This window comes from Dendronephthya gigantea, unplaced genomic scaffold (genome assembly GCF_004324835.1).
Source record: "Dendronephthya gigantea isolate DGI-Jeju-01 unplaced genomic scaffold, DenGig_1.0 000310F, whole genome shotgun sequence".
Taxonomy (NCBI): Eukaryota; Metazoa; Cnidaria; class Anthozoa; order Malacalcyonacea; family Nephtheidae; genus Dendronephthya; species Dendronephthya gigantea.
Genome location: NW_021163320.1, coordinates 119,386 through 142,511, shown reverse-complemented (window position 1 = coordinate 142,511; position 23,126 = coordinate 119,386). Strand labels below are relative to the sequence as shown.

The following is a 23,126-nucleotide window of genomic DNA, read 5'->3' as shown; positions in this document are numbered from 1 at the left end:
GGCAGTTGTGAGGTGCCGTAGTTAAGACAGAAGATAGAAGACTGGTTGACGAAACCGTTGTAACAGATGACGAAACAATTGTTGTTGGAACGGATACACTAGTGGATGGAGAGCTGCTAGCTGGAATGGAAGAATAGACAGTTGTTGGGGGAGCCAAAGTGCTGCTGGGTGGTTGAGGACTCGATGCAGTTGATGGGATTCGTGCCGAAGTTGTAGGCGATAAAGTCAACACCGATGGCGACTTTGAAACATATGGGACTGATGTAGTAACTTGAACCGTTGTTGGACTACTGGGCTTCCGTGACGAAGTGGGTTTGCTAGTTGGTGCAGAAGTAACAATTGTTGTTGGAACGGATACACTAGTGGATGGAGCTGCTAGCTGGAATGGAAGAATAGACAGTTGTTGGGGGAGCCACAGTGCTGCTGGGTGGTTGAGGACTCGATGCAGTTGATGGGATTTGTGCCGAAGTTGTAGGCGACAAAGACGACACCGATGGCGACTTTGAAACATATGGCACTGATGTAGTAACTTGAACCGTTGTTGGACTACTGGGCTTCGGTGACGAAGTGGGTTTGCTAGTTGGTGCAGAAGTAATAATTGTTGTTGGAACGGATACACTAGTGGATGGAGAGCTGCTAGCTGGAATGGAAGAATAGACAGTTGTTGGGGGAGCCACAGTGCTGCTGGGTGGTTGAGGACTCGATGCAGTTGATGGGATTCGTGCCGAAGTTGTAGGCGATAAAGTCAACACCGATGGCGACTTTGAAACATATGGGACTGATGTAGTAACTTGAACCGTTGTTGACTACTGGGCTTCGGTGACGAAGTGGGTTTGCTAGTTGGTGCAGAAGTAACAATTGTTGTTGGAACGGATACACTAGTGGATGGAGAGCTGCTAGCTGGAATGGAAGAATAGACAGTTGTTGGGGGAGCCACAGTGCTGCTGGGTGGTTGAGGACTCGATGCAGTAGATGGTGTTTTTGGACAGAAGATGAAGGGGGTGGTGGTTTGGTAAATACGTATGATGATGATTTCAGCAAAGAGCTTTGGGGAATTGATGATGTAGGTGTTGATGACTTGATAATAACAAATCCAGTTGATGGCAGTTGTGGAGGTGCCGTAGTTAAGACAGAAGATAGAAGACTGGTTGACGAAACCGTTGTAACAGATGACGAAACAATTGTTGTTGGAACGGATACACTAGTGGATGGAGAGCTGCTAGCTGGAATGGAAGAATAGACAGTTGTTGGGGAGCCAAAGTGCTGCTGGGTGGTTGAGGACTCGATGCAGTTGATGGATTCGTGCCGAAGTTGTAGGCGATAAAGTCAACACCGATGGCGACTTTGAAACATATGGGACTGATGTAACTTGAACCGTTGTTGGACTACTGGGCTTCGGTGACGAACTGGGTTTGCTAGTTGGTGCAGAAGTAACAATTGTTGTTGGAACGGATACACTAGTGGATGGAGAGCTGCTAGCTGGAATGGAAGAATAGACAGTTGTTGGGGGAGCCACAGTGCTGCTGGGTTTGAGGACTCGATGCAGTAGATGGTGTTTTGGAACAGAAGATGAAGGGGGTGGTGGTTTGGTAAATACGTATGATGATGATTTCAGCAAAGAGCTTTGGGGAATTGATGATGTAGGTGTTGATGACTTGATAATAACAAATCCAGTTGATGGCAGTTGTGGAGGTGCCGTAGTTAAGACAGAAGATAGAAGACTGGTTGACGAAACCGTTGTAACAGATGACGAAACAATTGTTGTTGGAACGGATACACTAGTGGATGGAGAGCTGCTAGCTGGAATGGAAGAATAGACAGTTGTGGGGAGCCAAAGTGCTGCTGGGTGGTTGAGGACTCGATGCAGTTGATGGGATTCGTGCCGAAGTTGTAGGCGATAAAGTCAACACCGATGGCGACTTTGAAACATATGGGACTGATGTAGTAACTTGAACCGTTGTTGGACTACTGGGCTTCGGTGACGAACTGGGTTTGCTAGTTGGTGCAGAAGTAACAATTGTTGTTGGAACGGATACACTAGTGGATGGAGAGCTGCTAGCTGGAATGGAAGAATAGACAGTTGTTGGGGGAGCCAAAGTGCTGCTGGGTGGTTGAGGACTCGATGCAGTTGATGGGATTCGTGCCGAAGTTGTAGGCGATAAAGTCACACGATGGCGACTTTGAAACATATGGGACTGATGTAGTAACTTGAACCGTTGTTGGACTACTGGGCTTCGGTGACGAAGTGGGTTTGCTAGTTGGTGCAGAAGTAACAATTGTTGTTGGAACGGATACACTAGTGGATGGAGAGCTGCTAGCTGGAATGGAAGAATAGACAGTTGTTGGGGAGCCAAGTGCTGCTGGGTGGTTGAGGACTCGATGCAGTAGATGGTGTTTTTGGAACAGAAGATGAAGGGGTGGTGGTTTGGTAAATACGTATGACGATGATTTCAGCAAAGAGCTTTGGGGAATTGATGATGTAGGTGTTGATGACTTGATAATAACAAATCCAGTTGATGGCAGTTGTGGAGGTGCCGTAGTTAAGACAGAAGATAGAAGACTGGTTGACGAAACCGTTGTAACAGATGACGAAACAATTGTTGTTGGAACGGATACACTAGTGGATGGAGAGCTGCTAGCTGGAATGGAAGAATAGACAGTTGTTGGGGGAGCCAAAGTGCTGCTGGGTGAGGACTCGATGCAGTTGATGGGATTCGTGCCGAAGTTGTAGGCGATAAAGTCGACACCGATGGCGACTTTGAAACATATGGGACTGATGTAGTAACTTGAACCGTTGTTGGACTACTGGGCTTCGGTGACGAAGTGGGTTTGCTAGTTGGTGCAGAAGTAACAATTGTGTTGGAACGGATACACTAGTGGATGGAGAGCTGCTAGCTGGAATGGAAGAATAGACAGTTGTTGGGGGAGCCAAAGTGCTGCTGGGTGGTTGAGGACTCGATGCAGTTGATGGGATTCGTGCCGAAGTTGTAGGCGATAAAGTCGACACCGATGGCGACTTTGAAACATATGGGACTGATGTAGTAACTTGAACCGTTGTTGGACTACTGGGCTTCGGTGACGAAGTGGGTTTGCTAGTTGGTGCAGAAGTAACAATTGTTGTTGGAACGGATACACTAGTGGATGGAGCTGCTAGCTGGAATGGAAGAATAACAGTTGTTGGGGGAGCCAAAGTGCTGCTGGGTGGTTGAGGACTCGATGCAGTTGATGGGATTCGTTTGAAGTTGTAGGCGATAAAGTCGACACCGATGGCGACTTTGAAACATATGGGACTGATGTAGTAACTTGAACCGTTGTTGGACTACTGGGTTCGGTGACGAAGTGGGTTTGCTAGTTGGTGCAGAAGTAACAATTGTTGTTGGAACGGATACACTAGTGATGGAGAGCTGCTAGCTGGAATGGAAGAATAGACAGTTGTTGGGGAGCACAGTGCTGCTGGGTGGTTGAGGACTCGATGCAGTTGATGGGATTCGTGCCGAAGTTGTAGGCGATAAAGTCGACACCGATGGCGACTTTGAAACATATGGGACTGATGTAGTAACTTGAACCGTTGTTGGACTACTGGGTTCGGTGACGAAGTGGGTTTACTAGTTGGTGCAGAAGTAACAATTGTTGTTGGAACGGATACACTAGTGGATGGAGAGCTGCTAGCTGGAATGGAAGAATAGACAGTTGTTGGGGAGCCACAGTGCTGCTGGGTGGTTGAGGACTCGATGCAGTTGATGGGATTCGTGAAGTTTGTAGGCGATAAAGTCGACACCGATGGCGACTTTGAAACATATGGGACTGATGTAGTAACTTGAACCGTTGTTGGACTACTGGGTTCGGTGACGAAGTGGGTTGCTAGTTGGTGCAGAAGTAACAATTGTTGTTGGAACGGATACACTAGTGGATGGAGAGCTGCTAGCTGGAATGGAAGAATAAACAGTTGTTGGGGGAGTCACAGTGCTGCTGGGTGTTGAGACTCGATGCAGTTGATGTGTTTTTGGAACAGAAGATGAAGGGGGTGGTGGTTTGGTAAATACGTATGATGATGATTTCAGCAAAGAGCTTGGGGAATTGATGATGTAGGTTTGATGACTTGAATAATAACAAATCCAGTTGATGGCAGTTGTGGAGGTGCCGTAGTTAAGACAGAAGATAGAAGACTGGTTGACGAAACCGTTGTAACAGATGACGAAACAATTGTGTTGGAACCGATACACTAGTGGATGGAGAGCTGCTAGCTGGAATGGAAGAATAGACAGTTGTTGGGGGAGCACAGTGCTGCTGGGTGGTTGAGGACTCGATGCAGTTGATGGGATTCGCGCCGAAGTTGTAGGCGATGAAGTCGAGACCGATGGCGACTTTGAAACATATGGGACTGATGGAGGCCGCGGAACTTCAACCGTTGTTGGACTAGTGGGCGTCGGTGACGAAGTCGGTTTACTAGTTGGTACAGAAGAACAATTGTTGTTGGAACGGATACACTAGTGGATGGAGAGCTGCTAATGAATGGAAGAATAGACAGTTGTTGGGGGAGCCACAGTGCTGCTGGGTGGTTGAGGACTCGATGCAGTTGATGGGATTCGTGCCGAAGTTGTAGGCGATGAAGTCGAGAGCCCGATGGCGACTTTGAAACATATGGGACAGATGTAGTCGGCGTTACTTGAACTGTTGTTGGACTACTGGGCGTTGGTGACGAAGTCGGTTTACTAGTTGGTACAGAAGAAACAATCGTGGTTGGAACGGATACACTAGAGGATGTAGCAGTGACACTTGGAGTGGAAGAAAAGATACTGGTTGATGTGATTGCAACAGATACAGTTGATGACAACACAACTGTCGTTCGGGAGGGAGTTCCGACCCCTGGTGTACATATCTTTGTGCAGTTTTTTGTGATAGGTTTGCAAGACTTTCCATCAAAGTATTGTTCGGGTGGACAACTGCATCCTTCAACGTGATCTCCTCTACAGCAACGCTCAGGCCCTTTGCAATAGGGCTCGTCTTCGCAAACTGGAGTTACTGGAATGTCTGGCGTATAATGGCTCTCGTTTCGGCATGCCCGACAACAGGATAATTCTTAATATAAAAGCGAAAATATTGTGGAGGATTGAGATAAACTTTCTTTTATGAATAATTTCCGTTTGGGAAAAATTGGGGGACTGTGGAATGGCTTAGAATAATAAGAGGACTTGAGGAATGTACCTGATAATTTATTTAAAGTGGGAGTTAAGGCTAATTTTCACTCCGGAAAACGAGCAGCGGATAAGATCGGATCGGAACGAAAGATAATCCGCGCGTGCGCCATCTTTTGAAATTTTTGGCTTATATTGATCCCAAAGCGTCCGAGACCGGATAAAAAAAAGTTCAAATAGTTTTAACTTTTTTTTATCCGATCCGAAATTACTTCATGGATCGGACCAGCTCGGAAAAAAAATCCGATCCGATCCGCTGCTCGTTTTCCGGAGAGGAAATTAGCCTTTACTGTATAGGGCTAACAAACAGTTCATAAAACAAGCAGTGAATAGACGGTGGGAGGAACGATTGTGGTTTGAGAACAGACCAGCTTCTCCTTCACGATTTTATAATTCTGTTAAATGATTAAGCCGATTGTTTTTCACTTCAGTAGATTATTCTAATGGAATGCTCCGTTGTATTTAAAGCTTCTTTTAAGGAATTCCTTCTCAGGTTTTTGGTAGTATGAGGTTCATTTCAATGGTTCCGAAGGTCATAAGGGGATTCGCGTCCATTGCATCGTCGAAATAATTGATGTAAATTTGTGGGAGTATTATCGTTAATCATTTTTTAAATATATATAAATTGATTTAGTATAATTGTGTATATAATTCCAGAGATTCTCAGCCTAACATATGCAGCCCTTTGGAAAGAGGTGGTAAGAGTTTTAAAATGCCTGGCTGATAATTACATTTGGCTGTAGATAAGTTTATTGTTGTACCAAGCGCGCTAGCTCTAGGACAAATGGGACAGCTTTTAAAACGTTTTTGTTTAGGTTGAGGGAGATGAGCTTGTTCCCTCAATAATAACAGGGAGTTTTAGCAGTGACTACGAGTTTTTAATACGTGTTTGTTGGTTAGTTACTAAATTTATTCCAAAAGCCAGCCCACTGAGCCAACCACTGCGAGTTTCGTCAGATGGCGTATACAAAGGCAGCGAGTTTGGCGCGAAAATGACGAATCTTGAACTCATAGTCAATGCTGAGGGCTAATTATACTTCGGCTGCTGTATGCTTACCACAAAATCCTTCTCTACGCCATGCGAACGATATGCCCAGTCTGTTGCATTCTCTGACATAGGCAGAAACCGCTGAACAGAAGCAGTTGCAATCGCCGCCATATTTACACTTGCACGTTTCCTGCTCGCAGGCGTCCACGAAGGGGTCTGGGTTGACCGTTGCGTGACATTTAGCAAAAGCTGGGTTCGTCTTGATTTCTCCACAGCCTGCAAAAACAAAAGATGTTTTAGGAATATTTTATATAAAGGATATACATCTATCTCTAGGTTCAGCAGTTTTAACAAAAGTACGGGGGATAAATAAGCGATGGTGATAATCTACCTTTTTTAGCCCATTCTCCTAATGAAGGATTATCTTGACACGTGTCTTTCACGGCCGCATCGACACATCCAACACCTGCTGCCCACATGTTGGCGAATTCCGTGACCTCAACGGCAATGGAATTATCTGGCAACACGAAATCATCCAGGGAATTCTTGCCATCAAAATCACCGCACAGACCTCGCAGGCTCCCGTCCATGTGTCGTGAAGACGTGGACTTGATGTACACACGGGAACCCTTATCGTATTTTATCTCAAAGTCGAGGTAATACAACTTCAGTATCACGAAAAGTCCCTTATACTCCAACATAACCCCAGCGTAGATGTCGTGGCATGGGTTATCATAATCGGAATTTAGCACCTCGCCCGTGTTGGTTCTTTCTAACTTATACGACTTCTGGAATAAGGTGATGCGGAGGTTTTCCTTGGGCAAACGGATTTTCACTTCTTTGCACATGTACATGTCGAAGGTGTGTTCACAGCGTTTATTTGCAACAGTAACTACCACATCGTCGTCTTTCATAAGGATATATTCACATCGCTCGCCGTCAAAATTGTAGATGCGACCATCGAATGTTTTGTAGTGATCTTGACCCCAAGCGGCACATTCGTAGTTTGGCTCAGGATTCACGTTTGTGTTTGTCACCCAAGTACGTCTGCTCTGGCAGGTTCTGAAAAAATATGGTAAAACATGGATATGAATGCATTGTATCGCATATAGCAAGACGTGGTACACTGTCGTGAAAAATGTTGTCGGAATATAGAATTACTTAATGGTTTACGTTTTTGGATCGCCTGACCCAAACACGCGGGAATGTTGCGAGAGTTAAGAAAAGCGCGCGAAACACGAGCCGAAGGCGAGCTCTTTGTGAGCTTTTCTTAACTCGAGCAACATTCTTAAGTGTTTGGATCAGGCCATCCGTTAGGTAATTGTTTTATAAAATAACTACGACAAGGCCTGAATTTAAATTTAAATTCTTTAAAACTTTAAATTTCCGTGTTTGGATGGCCTGATCCAAACACGGGCTTTGACCAATCAGAATAGCCGTTATATACATGTTATTTTATGATGCATGTTACCATTCCAGTTTGTAATGGTAAAAAGTCACCAATAAGACCCATTGTTTAGGGTATCAACCTGTGTCTTCCTTGATTCATATTTTGACACTCAGTATGTCTTGTTCATTCGGAATTTACTTTTTACTATAGAAGTTAGCGTTTCAGGTTTTTTTACAGTTCACTGATTTAGGATTTACTGACCATGGAATTGTCAAAGTGCACAGTACAACTTATTTTATGTCAGATATGAAAATTTAGATAGATTACTAACTTGGAACAATCTGATGGATTGGTTTCTCCGAGATCATAGAACGTTTCACCATGTTTACATTGACAGCTTGTATTCTCTGCCACGCACGTGCCGTTCTCGTGAAGGGCTTGCCCGGCTGGACAGTAATACCCAACTTGGCACGTGTCGAGATTATCGCACGTGCGACCACACTGCGTGAATACCCGACCCCACTGAGCGTAATGAGCTGAAGGAATGAAAGAAAAAATAGTCATCATTCATTTTGCTGCGATTTTGTGCGACTTTCTTCTTTTGATAGATGTGAATGAGTAATTATTTACGGGATGCTCTGAACGTATAAGAGCTTTTATTTGAACATCCGTAACATTCGTAACTAATTCACTCGTTCACATCTATCAAAAGAAAAAAATCGTAGCAAAAATTGCAAGTGCAAACGGGCGTTAAGGAAAGTATACTCCAAAGAACGACATCTCCCAAGATCTAAACTTTAAAAGAAGGTAATAACCACACAGTGATTTCGGCACTATTTTAAAGTCATTGTCAAACCAGGATGGACCTAGAATAAACCATACTAAATCTCCTGACGAGGGCCCTCAGGTCGAAACGTCGAGAAGCGTTTTGTCTATTTTACGCAGTTGTTATACCACATTTGATGTTAAGTTGTTTGAAGACGCTGCCACGCTGCTCCCTGGTTATATTGGGACCAAGAATGAGTTTGACTTCACTTACCATCGCAATCCAAAGTCGTGCATTTCCAAGTCCCTTCGCTGCAAGTGCTGGAAGATGAAGGGAAAAAATGTACTCAGAGAGAGACTATATCGTCTGATTCCAAACAATCATTTGTAATTTGAAACACTGCAATGCATGTAAGCAACCAAAAAGCATTTCTCAACCGAACAAAGAGCTTATGGACGTAACTTGGCAAAGTTAAGGGAGGTTGGTGTTCGATTTATACTTTACCTACCAGTTATTGCAGTATTCTGATCGTACGTGTCCCTTCAAATACTGTTGACCATTGTAAGTACAAGGACATTCGCTTCTTCTTACACACGGACCAGTGCCAGTAGAGTAGTACCCCTCTTTACAATAACAGCCTTGCATGCACTGGCCACTAAGAAACGATAAAAATTCAATGGTGATATGTTTTTGAACGATTGATAAATATGTAAGATAAATATGTTTATAAACATGTTTTTCAATGGTTGATATAAATAAATAAATAAACAAACAAGAGGTATACGTATTAGGGAAGTGTTATTGTTAGAGAGCTGTCTCTGATGTCCAGAATTAAATTAGTCTGTCTGAGGTCTGTATTAGAGAGAAGTAAAGAGGTGTCTGCAGTACAGAGGTGTCAGTATTAGAGGGGTGTCTGCAGTACAGAGGTGTGTGTATTAGAGAGATGTGTGTATTAGAGAGGTGTGTGTATTAGAGAGATGTGTGTATTAGAGAGGTGTGTGTATTAGAGAGATGTGTGTATTAGAGAGGTGTGTGTGTATTAGAGAGGTGTGTGTGTATTAGAGAGGTGTGTGTGTATTAGAGAGGTGTGTGTGTATTAGAGAGGTGTGTGTGTATTAGAGAGGTGTGTGTGTATTAGAGAGGGTGTGTGTATTAGAGAGGTGTGTGTGTATTAGAGAGGTGTGTGTGTATTAGAGAGGTGTGTGTGTATTAGAGAGGTGTGTGTGTATTAGAGAGGTGTGTGTGTGTGTGTATTAGAGAGGTGTGTGTGTATTAGAGAGGTGTGTGTGTATTAAAGCGGTGTGTGTATTAGAGAGGTGTTTGTATTAGAGAGGTGTTTGTATTAGAGAGGTGTTTGTATTAAAGAGGTGTTTGTATTAGAGAGGTGTTTGTATTAGAGAGGCGTTTGTATTAGAGAGGTGTTTGTATTAGAAAGGTGTTTGTATTAGAGAAGTGTGTGTATTAGAGAGGTGTGTGTATTAGAGAAGTGTTTGTATTAGAGAGGTGTTTGTATTAGAGAGGTGTTTGTATTAGAGAGGAGTGTGTATTAGAGCGGTGTGTGTATTAGAGAGGTGTGTGTATTAGAGAGGTGTTTGTATTAGAGAGGTGTTTGTATTAGAGAGGTGTTTGTATTAGAGAGGAGTGTGTATTAGAGCGGTGTGTGTACTAGAGAAGTGTGTGTATTAGAGAGGTGTGTGTAATAGAGAGGTGTTTGTATTAGAGAGAAGTTTGTATTAGAAAGGTGTAAGTATAAAGGCTATATTTAGCTATATTCAAGTATAAATATGTGTAAGTGATGTGTCTGTGTCAGGAAAGTACTTGCGTGGAAGATATATGGCTAGTCAAAATAAAAAAGAAACTTACTCGCATTTTTCACTTGGATTAGAAAGCGACGAACATGTTTTGTCACACATGCTATCGCCTTGTTGGTCAGTGTTGCAGACTTTGTACTCCCGGTTTGAGTTCGCAGCACATTGTCCATTTGAAACACCACGTTTTCCATCTATATAACATAACACGTCATGTATGCTGAACTCACATTTGAACTACACTTTATAATTATCACATGCCAAGCAGTGAACTGTCATAAAAACTGGAACGCTAACTTGAAGCGAAATTTGACGGTAGTTTTTTTGAACGTTTGAGGTAGAAAGTAATTATCTAGAAATGTCTGAGACTTTGCAAAATACAATCATTTGCTAATTTTCATTTTCTAAAAACTTATTTTTTTGCTTCAGGCTCCAACCAAGTATTACGCTGAACTATAAGAGTTAGCGTTCCAGTTGATATTGCAATTTACTGATGACGAGACGCTTTGCAAAACATTTTATCATTGCTCACTATTTGGTAACTGGATAATGATGCCTTTATCGGCACATTGCTTTTGTACGCCATCCTGATGTGTTCGTGGCTGTCTCTCAGGCCACAGGCGTCGCTTAGACAGTTTTCATAATAAATATCCGGCGAAATGGACTTGCGGCACATGTCAAAAACGCTTTCCTTGAGGTCTTTACAGTCCAGCTCGGCTTGGGCCCTTTGCTTGTAGTGATAGTCACAGGATTTCTTTGCGTCCCACATGTCCTTGTCACATTTCGTCGCATCGTCATTCACCGACCATTGGGAAGCGAACGCTTGCTCGGATATCTCATTATCGTCGTCGTGCGTGTGAAAATCGTTGCTCATTTCGTTGTCAAAAGTCCCGCACAACCCACAAGTCTGATTAAATCTCGCGGAATCAACCGAAAGGTAGATACTCCCGTAGGAGCTCCACGCGACGGTGATTCCCGCAATGGCCGACGTTAGTAGAACATTGACTTCGCCTTGGAACCTAATCTTGACGTATTTTAAATCGACATTTGAAGTTATAGTCTTTCCTCTGACCGTGACGAGCGGATTATTTCCCAGAACAATCCAGTCGGAGTCAAGGACCTTAACTTCAAACGATTTTTTGCATACACTACCAACGCTGCTGCATGTCATCGGGTCTTTGTTCACCATACGAATTTCGTACCGAGATGGACCGCCGTTAGGAACATGGCAATGTTTGGATAACACGTACCCGGAACACTTCCCTTTCATGTCGTATTCCTTTCCATCAAACGTCGTAACGTGGCCATTTCCAATCATTTGACATTTGCCTAAAAAATCATGTTAAACTGAAGTTAACGAGTTCACGGCAACCAGGTATATATCCATCGTAATTATCGCTACTTTGGTTTTAATAAATGAAAGTATAATCACCACACAAAGATTAACTTTCACGACCCAACGCTTCGACACTCCGGTCTAGTGTCTTCATCAGGGATGATCTGATGTTGAAACTCGGTTTCTTATATGCTCTCAATAGATGGCGTCATTTTGAGAGTATATAAGGAACCGAGTTTCAACATCAGATCACCCCTGATGAAGACACTAGACCGAAGTGTGGAAACGTTGGGTCGTGAAAGTTAATCTTTGTGTGGTGATTACTTTAATTTATTAAAACCAGAGTAGCGATAATTACGATGGATAATGTTAATCGTTAAAGGTGGGGTACGGTCCGTGATTTAAACAAACGCTTTGCGGCTCACATTTTCAATCCGTATATATCCTAAAATATCACGAATTTTCAGAAAGTTTGACATGATTTTAGTTCGCTATGAGAGAGAGTTCGTGTTCAGAGATATACGAAACATTCGCTGAAATTTGAGCAATTTTGAAACGGGTAGAAAACCATTGTTATAAGCAGTACCCATGCAACGAAGTGACTGAAACCCCCCTTTAAAGTTTTCTGTGCTTGAGGCACATTGGCAACGAAAATTTTCGTTGGCTTTTTCAACCTTCCTGGACATCAGAAGTAAGAGAATGTTAATATTTTTCCATGCATTTGTAAGTTTTGTTAAAAATGAATTCTCCTGGCGAGGGAAAAAACAAGAAATTTATTTTCATACCAGAACAAGGACGTCTTATACAATCCCACGAGCCTCCAACACATGTACTAAAGGGAAAAGGAAGAGAGATTTAGTTGTATGGTTTGAGAACCATACAAGCATGGTTTGAGAACCATACAAGCATGGTTTGAGAACCATACAAGATATTCTCACATATCGTTGGTGGCATAGATTACTCATGCTACATTCATCAACATTTGTTTCCTTCTCATATAGCGCGTTCAAGAGGTAGAAATAAAACTCTTCAGACCATCATCTAAGGGCGCTTCTCTGTATTTAAAGAACACTTGACCTAATTATCGTTCCAGCTGTATTAGAGATCACCTGGCCTACTTGTCATTCCAGTTGTATTAGAGATCATTTGGGCTAAATAACTTACCAACTCTCGCAAGACGATTCATGGATGGTCCCGTGAGGATAAGGTACACCGGCATAGCTACATGAGCACTGGCTTCTGGGCACGCATTTACCATGATCCTCCCACATGCCTTCTGGACAATGACAACCGTCGACACATGCAGAAATGCAATCGATTTTCTCACTGTTCAGGTTTGAGCACGTGCGCGGGCACGCCGTCCCGCATTCTGACCATTCCATCGTGTTTGGGCAAGTTTTCTCTGAAATATAGAGATACAGAACTTGTTATAGACTGTTCTCAGAAGATTACCTTGTTACTAGCATAAAGGATGGCGAGTGTTTGCCCTGATTAAAAAAACTTAAACTCAATGTAACCCCAGGGCCCGGTTGTATTAAGCCCGTTTAGCTTAAACGGTGGATAAGTCAAAATTAAATAACCTATTTTATGCACTGAATATGTAGTTGTAAACAGTATCTTTGTATTAAGGTTAAAAACATTTAGTTCGCTTGTTGAATAAAACGATAGACTCGATTTCTATTATCTTGAACTTATCCACCGTTCAAGCTAAACGGGCTTGGTACAACCGGCCCCAGAATAGCAAGACAAAACGTCCGTTAAAACACGTTATGTCAAAAATTGGTTTAAAGCTATAACATGGACGATATTAGCAACTGTTTCGTTTTCCACTCAGTTCTACGAACAGTTCAGGACTATTGTTCCTAACTATAAATAAAATGAGTTTAGTTTAGGTTAACTTCTGTATAGTAACGCTTGAATCAATACGAAATTATCCTTACTAGACCTCTAGGAAGAACAGTTTAGGACTATACTGAGGTAGAGCTATCCATTTCAAGTTTTATCCCGCAGTAACACTAGAACAATAAGATATTATTCTTACAGAAGTTCTAAGAAGAACATTTAGAATTAACGTAAGGTTGGTTTATAGTGCAGGTTTCCTCCAGCAGCAACGCAGGATCAATAGAGGTGATCCCTACTGGATATATAGAATGGGAATATCCAGTATATTTTCACTGGTTTAATGCATTCAATATAATGACAGATATGATTATTATAATTGTTCCAAGCAATAATTTAGCTTACCACAAAGGCCCTCCTTTCTCCAGTCAATCGGTTTCCCCATCGCCACGTGGCAGGCACGTGCATAAAGAGACAACGCCTTACATGTACAGACTTTTTTTCTTTTATCATCTGTGGCGTTACAAGCGCAAAAATCTGCCATACACATATATACGTACTCCTCTTTTGGAATGTGGCAAGCTAGATAATGATAAAAAACAGTTTTCAGCCATGACAATAATTACATGGGAAGCAATCAAAGATGTTGAGAATGGACAACAGACTACGATGGACAAGCGACTACGATGGACAAGCGACTATGACGGAATATAGTTATTTGAAAAACAACAACAAAAAGCTATATAGAAACATGCAGAATGTTTTCTATTTCTTAAATATCTAATGCCTATCATTTCAACTTAGCATCAAATGTGGTATAACAACTAAATTCAACAACTTCTAATTTAGGCAGTTTTATACCGCATTCGATGCTAAGTTGTTTGAAGACGCTGCCACGCTGCTCCCTGGTTATATTGGAGCCTGTAATTTCAGTTTATTCTAAATGACTTTTCCTAGGTATTGTGTTTTCGATCTTCCAGTCTCATCTGTTGCTTTTAAATATTGACATCTAAATTTTACAACATCTAAATTTTACAACATGACCCTTTCACACCAGGTGAAACTTTCGATAACTTATTACAACATTAACATCAATAACTTATTCCCTCGTTCACATCTATCAAAGGACGAAGTCATCTACCTAATGTGATCGAGCATTGTGAATGACCTGAAAAATCGCGAACAGTATTTACGATTCGTTCTTTTGAAAATCAATTTCTATAATTCATTGCGTTTTATTGATATCATCAACAAATAGCAAAGCTTGTTCGTATAGGTTGGGGATTGCCTCTACTGGATCAACTCGCTATGAAAAACATACGTCATTATCTATTCGACGAACCTTTAAATGCTTCTCCGGCCAAAGCATCCCTGCAAACTTTCTCAGCATGATTAACTCCGTCGTTGACGCTGTGTAATTTGGTGTAACAGGGGGTGGCGGTTTAACTTCAGTGGCAAAATCACACGTTCCATCGGGATCCTCTTTCCACGACTGCACGAAAGCATTCGTGCTGGACAATACCTTCATTTGGGCATCCGCAAAGTCGTTCGCGGGGTTGTCATCGTAGGTACCACAGAGCCCAAGGGATTTGTATTTCAGTGAATCAGGCAACCAGACCATCAAGTCCTCTTGTCCGTCCCAGTACACCAATGCGCCGTCGGGAATTTTGACAATAATATACCGTCCAGCCTGTTGGAAGACGATTTAAAAACACGTTCGCAGTTAACTACCGGAGGAAGGTGGCGGATGTGATAGAATATCTCTATGCGTGTGCAGTCAAAAACAGATTTGAGTCAGACAGATTTGAATACAAAAATATAGACAAATTTACATCAGAACTATTTCTCATCGGTGAAAATGACTTGTTCATGGCAATTACGACTGACTTGGGTTAAGAGCAATGTAGAACTAAAACAGTTCTCTAATATAAATAAAAATAGTTCAGGTTTTCTCCTGTAGTAACATCGACACATTAAGAGATAATCCTAATTCCTAACCGAACCTCTCAAATTAACTGTTTAGAACTTATAGAGCTTTGAGCTATGCAGTTAAATAAGTTAGTTTAGTTTAGGTTTCCTCCTATAGTAACACTGGATAAAAGATGATCCTTACTGGACCTCTAGGAAGAATAGTTTAGAACTGATAGAACTATCCAGTATAACAAGTTAGTTTAGTTTAGGTTTCCGCCTGTAGTAACACTGGATCAATAAGAGATGATCCTTACTGGACTTTTAGGAAGAGCAGTTCAGAACTGATAGAATTATCCAGTTTAAATAAAGTTAGTTTAGTTTAGGTTTCCTCTGTATAACACTAGATCAATAGAGATGATCCTTACTGGACCTCTAGGAAGAACATTTTAAACCATAGAGCTATCCGTATAAAGTGGTTTATAATATTCTTGTATGTTTGCATGGTAACATCAATAAGTAAATCAGCTTGTAGGTACACCACGTAAGTATTTAATACTAAGTAAGTAGTATTCAATAACCATCAATTGCACTGATGGAGGCCCGGGTTAAGTTAACGGACCGAAAGTTTTGCAGTATTAAATATTTACGTGGTGTACATACCTACAGCTTTACTTAAAGTTAGTTTAGTTTAGATTTCCTTCTGTAGCAACACCTGATAAATAAGAGATGATCCTTCATTAGAGCATAAACGAACGTTAGACTCGAGAAATATAGTTGACATTAGGAAGCATATTTACCATTCTGATGCTGGGTGTTTTTTTCTTATAAGGAATTGATACATCTTCCCCATTAATTGTGACAAATGGTACTCCACTAGGTCTGTTCACACCAAGAAAAACGACCGTGTTCTCTATGGTCACCTCAACCTTCTTGTTACACGGACCATTGATGTCGCAATATGGATCGTTAATAAGGGTAACACTAAATTGGATGAGCGGGTCCTTGATGTAACATTTGATATTTGCATGTACATAGTAATAGTAGTTCTTGCCATCAAACGTCCTGTAATGACCTCTGCCGTAGGCATAACACATGCCCGTAACTGGAAAGTTAAAAAGAAACGGTAGTGTTAGACTCCTCTAGACAGTAACTAAATAGATTCACTGATTAACAAAAAGTCGATATTTTTTTCATCACCGGATAATATAGAGACCGGATGACATAGAAAACGGCGGAGAACAGCGAGATTTTGGAAACAATAAAAGATATGGAGTATTCTGATTCTTTGATCATGACTGGTGATATGGAGAACAACGAGATTTTGAATGAAAAGATATGGAGTATTCTGATCTCTGGATCATGACTGGGCATGGAGAACAACGAGATTTTGGAAACAATGAAAAGATCATGGAGTATTCTGATCTCTTGATCATGACTGGATGATATGGAGAACAACGAGATTTTGGAAACAATGAAAAGATAATGGAGTATTCTGATCTCTGGATCATGACTGGATGACATGGAGAACAGCGAGATTTTGGAAACAATGAAAAGACAATGGAATATTCTGATCTCTTGATCATGACTGGATGACATGGAGAACAGCGAGATTTTGAAAACAATGAAAAGACAATGGAATACTGTATCCTAACCGAAGTTCATTTTTAAAAAGGTACTAAAATCTACATACTGTTTGAAACAACGGAGTTGCTTTGTAATGATGCGATAGATGGCCAGAGTGTTCTTAAAAAAATACAAAAACGAACAAGTTAGAAAGTTAATGACAAGCTATATCAAAGTCAACTACATTCAAGGCACGTTTGCCCAAGGATTGCCTACCGAGACACGCGTGTTTACAATTGTCTTTGGTTTTGAAGTTGTTTCCATTTCCCCCGCATTCTTTGAAAGCGAATGGCTTACACTCGCCATTGTATGGTACCATCTGGTTTTTTTATAGTTACGTAACGCAGATCTTCCGGGTTGAAAATTCGATTACATAACTACCGGACGAGGCAGGGACTGCAAAAAAATCCAACATTCATGAGTTTTTCTACATTTTTAACTGAACGTAGTAAAAAACCAAACAGAAACAGATCTCGACAAAGTGAATTATCATTTCCTGTCGTTTCTTGTCCGTGGACCAGCCCAAAGATAATCCTTAATCTAAATCCTTAATCTTACTCTAAATCCTCAATCCTTGAGGTTACGTTAGAATTAGAATAAGGATTGAGGTTAACTTAAGTTAACGATAAACCCAAACTAAGACCTAATACTAACTCTAATCTTGAGCTAATCTGGACTGAAGGATTAAATTCGTGTTTAGTGTAATACTGTACACTCAAATACAATACTATACTCAAGTACAATACTTAACTCTCAAATACAATACTGTTCTCTTAAATACAATACACTACTCTCAAATACAATACTGTACTCTCTACAATACTGTACTCTCAAATATAATATTGTACTCTCTACAATACTGTACTCTCAAATACAATACGGTACCCTCTAATACAATATTGTACTCTTAAGTACAATACTCTACTCTCAAATACAAAATTGTACTTTAAACAACAATACTATACTCTCAAATACATTACTGTACTCTCATATACATACTGTAATGGGGAATTCTCCGGTCACACGTTACACTGTTGTTTCTGCAAGCTTCATATATCGCGTGTTAGAAAATAGAATAGCAGTGTCACGTTCGTGACGAGAGAATCACCCTACTCTCGATACTTACTACAAACGTGGTTGCATTCCTCTTTCTTATGGGTGATGTTTTCAGAATTGCACGACCAGCTCAAGGACTCCAGATAGGCAAACAGGCGTCCTTTTCCCTCGGAGTCATAGACCAGCCGAGCAGGTCTGAAAGGTTTTTTGCTGTGTAGTGCCTTAATGCCAACATTTCATTCAAATAATGCTTTGACACGCCCAGATCCAAGGTTTTCTCGCAGTCATTTTCTGAAATTGATACGAAGAAAGAGATTGTAAAAAACCATCAACCCTTCCTCCATAAGATTCCGAGATATTTGAAAACATTTCTCGAAATAAGGAGATACGATTGGTCTTGATATTTAGACTAAATAAAGACTGATTCTTCGACCGAACAACGTTTTTCTTTTGGTATTCTTTTCAATATACCGATTCAGGCTCATATGGAAATTGCCATTTCATGTTTATTGATACTTTTGAGAGATGTATATATGGCAATGAATTTGCAATAATATAGTCGTCAGAACGCGTTGCATTGTGCCCACATATGATATTGCGTTCTGGTATGAAATTACATCTATCAAATGTACACAAAGCAGGTGGTGAAATGGGTAATTTCCATACGAGGCTGAATCGGTCTACTGTGATCCCGTATAAGGGAATCCGCTACGGTCGAATTTTGACAGTTACAAAGAAAATCAGGCGAAATTTCCGTGGAAAACCGGTCTTAAAACAATTCCTACGATGGTGATCCTTACCTACTGAGCAGTCAGCACCAGCGTACCCGGGGTAACATTCGCAGGTCATGTCAGAGCTCTTGGTGGAGTTCACAAGACAAAGACCACCAACACACCCATCAGGGCAGATTGCTGTAAGAAAGAAAACCATTTGTTGTAACCCGATGCCAACAACACGACACGACACGACACAGCATAACATAACGTAAGTTACGTAACGTAACACGTAACATAACGTAACGTAACATAACGTAACGTAACGTAAAGTAACGTAACGCAACGTAACATACCACAACGTAACGTAACCTAACCTAATGTTGATATGATAAAAATAATCAAAATGCAACATACGTGTTTGACAACGGTCTCCCTGATACTTCAGAATGAGATTTGGATTGTTCATATAATTCGTTGTACAGTCACACACGTTCGGTTGAATACATTTCCCGAAGTTAAGACACGGCTTCTCGCAGAAGGCTGGGAATGAAAGCAAAAAAAGGATTATATATGGCACCTATCTTTCTGACGAGAGAAATAAGGTTATAATATTACCTTTTTCGCAACGATTTCCATTCCAGCCGGAGGGACATTGGCATTTGTCGGGGGCGACACACTGACCACCATTCAAGCAAGAAGGCGCGCAAACCGCTTTATAATGATAAGGTATTATAAGGCATTACTATGAAGAACTATGTGGATTAGGTAGGAGGTGCTAACGGTGAACTTGATGATAATCATTTAATTGATGATCGTGGTATCGTGATCATGATCGTGATAATGGTGATCGCGATTATCGTGATGATGTTTTTGCTAATCGTGATTTTGATCATGGTAATGATGATTGTAATAATAATCGTGATGATGATTGTAATTAGCCTGATGATGATCGTGATAATTGCGATGATGATCGTGATTAATACCCGTGATGATGACCGTGATAATGGTGATGATGATCGTGATAATACTCGTGATGATAATTGTAATAATCGTGATGATGATCGTGATAATACTCGTGATAATGATTGTAATAATCGTGATAATACTTGTGATAATGATTGTAATAATCGCAATATATAATGATTAATCGTTTGGATCAGTAGAGATCCCCGGCCGGAAACTGGTTTCGACGCAACCCTGAAAAAGCACGCGTGTGCAAATCTCTTCAACTTACGTTTCTCGCAGGAATTTCCAGTGTATCCAGGTATACAGTCGCAAACACCACTTCTGCATGTTCCTCCATTCTCACATTTAGGAATACAATCCCCTGAACAAAATAAAATAAAACTTTATTTATCAATGCTAACCTCATCATCCTTGGATGGTTTTCAGGAGGGGTCACGGATAAGGGATGACGTTTATAATGACGGATGGTTGGTATAATTGGCAAAATGGATTTTTTTTACTTCCTGACAACAATATACGTCTTCATGGTAAAATTTCTGTTAGAATTATGAAATTTTTATTCCGCTTGTAAAAGATCATGCTTTTGTTGAAACGGATAATTCTATGACACTGGGCCTAAAACTTTGGCTCTAAATAGAAGTTAAAGAACGCCTGTTACAGCTTGAAGTGAGTCGTGAAATAAATCGTACTTTCATTGCAAATAGATCCTTTGTAGCCCGCTGCACAGACACACTTTCCATTCACACAAGTTCCACCATTTGCACATCCCAGAAGGCAGGCTGCAAAACAATTTTCGAATCATCATTATTAAACAACATGTACAATAACATAATTGTGAAAAAATTTTGAAAAAGTTAAAATTTAATAAAATGAAAATTAACAAAAATTAAAAGTATTGTAATCGAAACCAAACGCTAACCAAATTTGGGTGATATCATCTGAAGAATTTTATTTAATTATTTAGGATTGATTTTAAATTACACGCAGTATTAATGACAAGACCTAGGCATGCGTAAACATTTCCAGACATTCATCATATTCTAATTTGCAATCCATGGCAACCCAATTAGCAATTAGAACATATCGAAAATGAAGCAAGGAAAGTAGGAAACTTTGTTTATATGCCGTTTTCACGATTAGATTTAGTTGTAGTTTCGCGACTTAGATCTTAGATCTGAGCCTTTCTCACGATGACGTTTTGGGGTACTTTCAATTTTCTGAAATGGCTTTAAAAAATATGATTTAACATGAAAAGCAATTTTTTTAGAATCAACAGACCATTTGAAGAATAAATTCAACCTGAAAATAAATATAGTCGCCGTTACGAGGTCTTACGCTTACGGTTTTGAAAAAAAGTACCCTAAAAATGGCGGGATATTCGTCGTCATGAGAAAGGCTAATTTAACTATTGCCAACGATAAAAACGTTACGGTTTTTCTAGTGTTGCGCTGTTTAAATTCCTCAGGGAAGTTATACCTTGACTCCTTTTTTGGGTATTTTGCCCAGCCATTCTGTTTAATGCCACGAGACGGTCAATATTATCATCTGCTGTTTGGAAGCTGGAAAAAATAGAATGTCCGAGAGCATTGAATTACATGTAAAAAAGAATTAGGATTCGGGGAGTTTTCCTAAACCCGAGGTAACGTTGTGGCAGGGAAACCCAAAAGAAAAACTAGTCAAACATTGACCCGTACTAGAATTTTTTTTTCTGAGGGCATGGCCATGGGTCTTTGGGTCTTAAAAACTTTGTGGGAATGGGTCTTATAAACTTTGATCACAAATTGTACAGGATTAATATTCGAAACAGATTTCATCAGTGCAGGTATTTTCGTTAAGCGATTTTTAACTGTTTGATTAAAAGCACGACGATTTATTTTGCCACGTCGCTGTGAAAAATTATCGTCCAATTTTTTTTTCATTTCATAGTTAAAACGCGTCAAACGGGCACATAAGCAAAACGTAAGTGCGATTCAGAGTCATAGGATTTGGCTGTTTTTAAAACCTCTATACCACCGCGGCCTGAAATTTCAACTAAAACTTCTTTCAACTTCTTTGGAGCATTTCTTACTTTTAAGCCCAAAGCTATCTTTAGTTTTACATTTGAAATATTCAATAACTGTTTTCATTAGCACAGGTAAAAAGTTTTACTAAGCTAATAGTTGAGCTTCTCAAATCTGCTTTCCAAAAATACTCAACTCAAAATATAGCGAAACAGTCCATTGGCTCTTCACATAAATTTTTACTAAACTATTGAAAGAGTTTAAATTTTTCGCCGTATACCTTTCCCCTTCAGCAAACAGGCGACTCTTCCAGATATCGTGCGGGACAATCATAAATATCAGGCACAAAACGCCCAATTTCTGATCCACCATGACGCTTTGAAGAAACGACGCTCTTTATAACTTCACGAACAGCGTTTTGTTTTTTGTTTTAAGCTTTAGTCGACTTTTTTTCACTTTGATATTAAATTGAATTCAATTTCAACAACCCTGCTTTGCTCCGACTAATCTTGCACGGAGCGTGAATGGTTTGATATGAAGCGATGTGCTGACGTTTACAGCTAAAGTACAGCCCAATTTAATTAGTGCGAGAAATATTTTCTGCTATACAAGTCGGTTTCCAGGAGACGTGCTTAATTTCGCATTCTAAAACGGCTCGAATTAATTAGTCAGCAGTAGTCATGGCACGCTATAATCGAAGTGTGAAATATTCTAAAATTTTAAGCCCCCAAACACCCGCCTGCGATGAAACTATACCGCGAACCAAGCTTTGTAGTTGAAAGTTTGAGATTTGAATGACAGAGACAGAGTCGTAAATGTATGGTAAGGTACTAAATATTTGCTTCTTAATGGCAAATGAGAGGGGGGGGGGGCAAGCGAATCTGGAAAGATTGAAATCGAGCCATTAACAGGCCAATGTTTTGTATCACGAATATTGAGGTTCAAGAGATGGTGGGTGCATGCATACATTTTGCCCAAATTCATGCAGACATGAAGGACTGTCATAAAAAGAATTATTCGTGGCGTTTTGTTTGCAAAGTATCAGGTCATAACTTAACTTTTTTTGTCGATCGCCCATTCCAGCCATCATTCTGAGACTTACAAAATGGCATATTTGCAAGTCGCGGTTATGCCTAAAAAGAGCAGGGAATATCGTTCCCCTTACGGAACCTTTGTGGGTATCTATCTTACGCATTTATGCCCCATCCCCGAAAAGGTGTACCCTTCCTAGAAACATTTAAAACATGTAAAATGTGCTCAAATTAATACATATTAAAAATTATTATTATCCACGGCGAATGCATGCAATAACAGCTAAATGATTAAATGAAGTTTCAGTTTCCAGGCATCTGCCACATGAGATCAAATAATTCAAATTTGGACGAAAATTTTTTCCCACAAAGTTTTAAACTCTACTTTTTATCGCAAAGCCAAAGCCACAGACTTATTATATTAATTTTAAAAACTTTGACTTTGTTATAGCGTTGACTTAGAAGTTATTCTCATAAAGCTAATCAGGTTTGCCAAAATTT

General features: G+C 40.4%; 2 protein-coding genes across 2 annotated transcripts; both read right to left on the bottom strand.

Moving 5' to 3' along the window:
* Positions 1 to 4,043: 4,043 nt before the first annotated feature.
* LOC114541821 (mucin-5B-like) lies at positions 4,044 to 10,719 on the bottom strand (the record flags this gene model as incomplete). The annotated part of the gene is made up of 9 exons (XM_028561634.1): positions 10,680 to 10,719; positions 10,203 to 10,341; positions 8,848 to 8,994; positions 8,613 to 8,659; positions 7,905 to 8,109; positions 6,575 to 7,245; positions 6,253 to 6,459; positions 4,529 to 5,079; positions 4,044 to 4,265 (listed from the first exon to the last, which is right to left on the bottom strand). Coding segments are annotated over exons 2-9 (2,100 nt in total), but the record flags the coding sequence as incomplete, so codon positions are not given.
* Positions 10,720 to 18,042: 7,323 nt separating this feature from the next.
* On the bottom strand, positions 18,043 to 22,127 carry LOC114541812 (wnt inhibitory factor 1-like). Its single transcript, XM_028561626.1, has 8 exons — positions 21,875 to 22,127; positions 21,071 to 21,153; positions 20,284 to 20,373; positions 19,863 to 19,955; positions 19,244 to 19,339; positions 19,043 to 19,168; positions 18,713 to 18,823; positions 18,043 to 18,203 (listed from the first exon to the last, which is right to left on the bottom strand). Exons 1-8 carry the CDS (start codon positions 21,964 to 21,966, stop codon positions 18,043 to 18,045), a joined length of 852 nt encoding a protein of 283 aa, XP_028417427.1. The 5' UTR covers positions 21,967 to 22,127.
* Between the last annotated feature and the right edge of the window lie 999 nt (positions 22,128 to 23,126).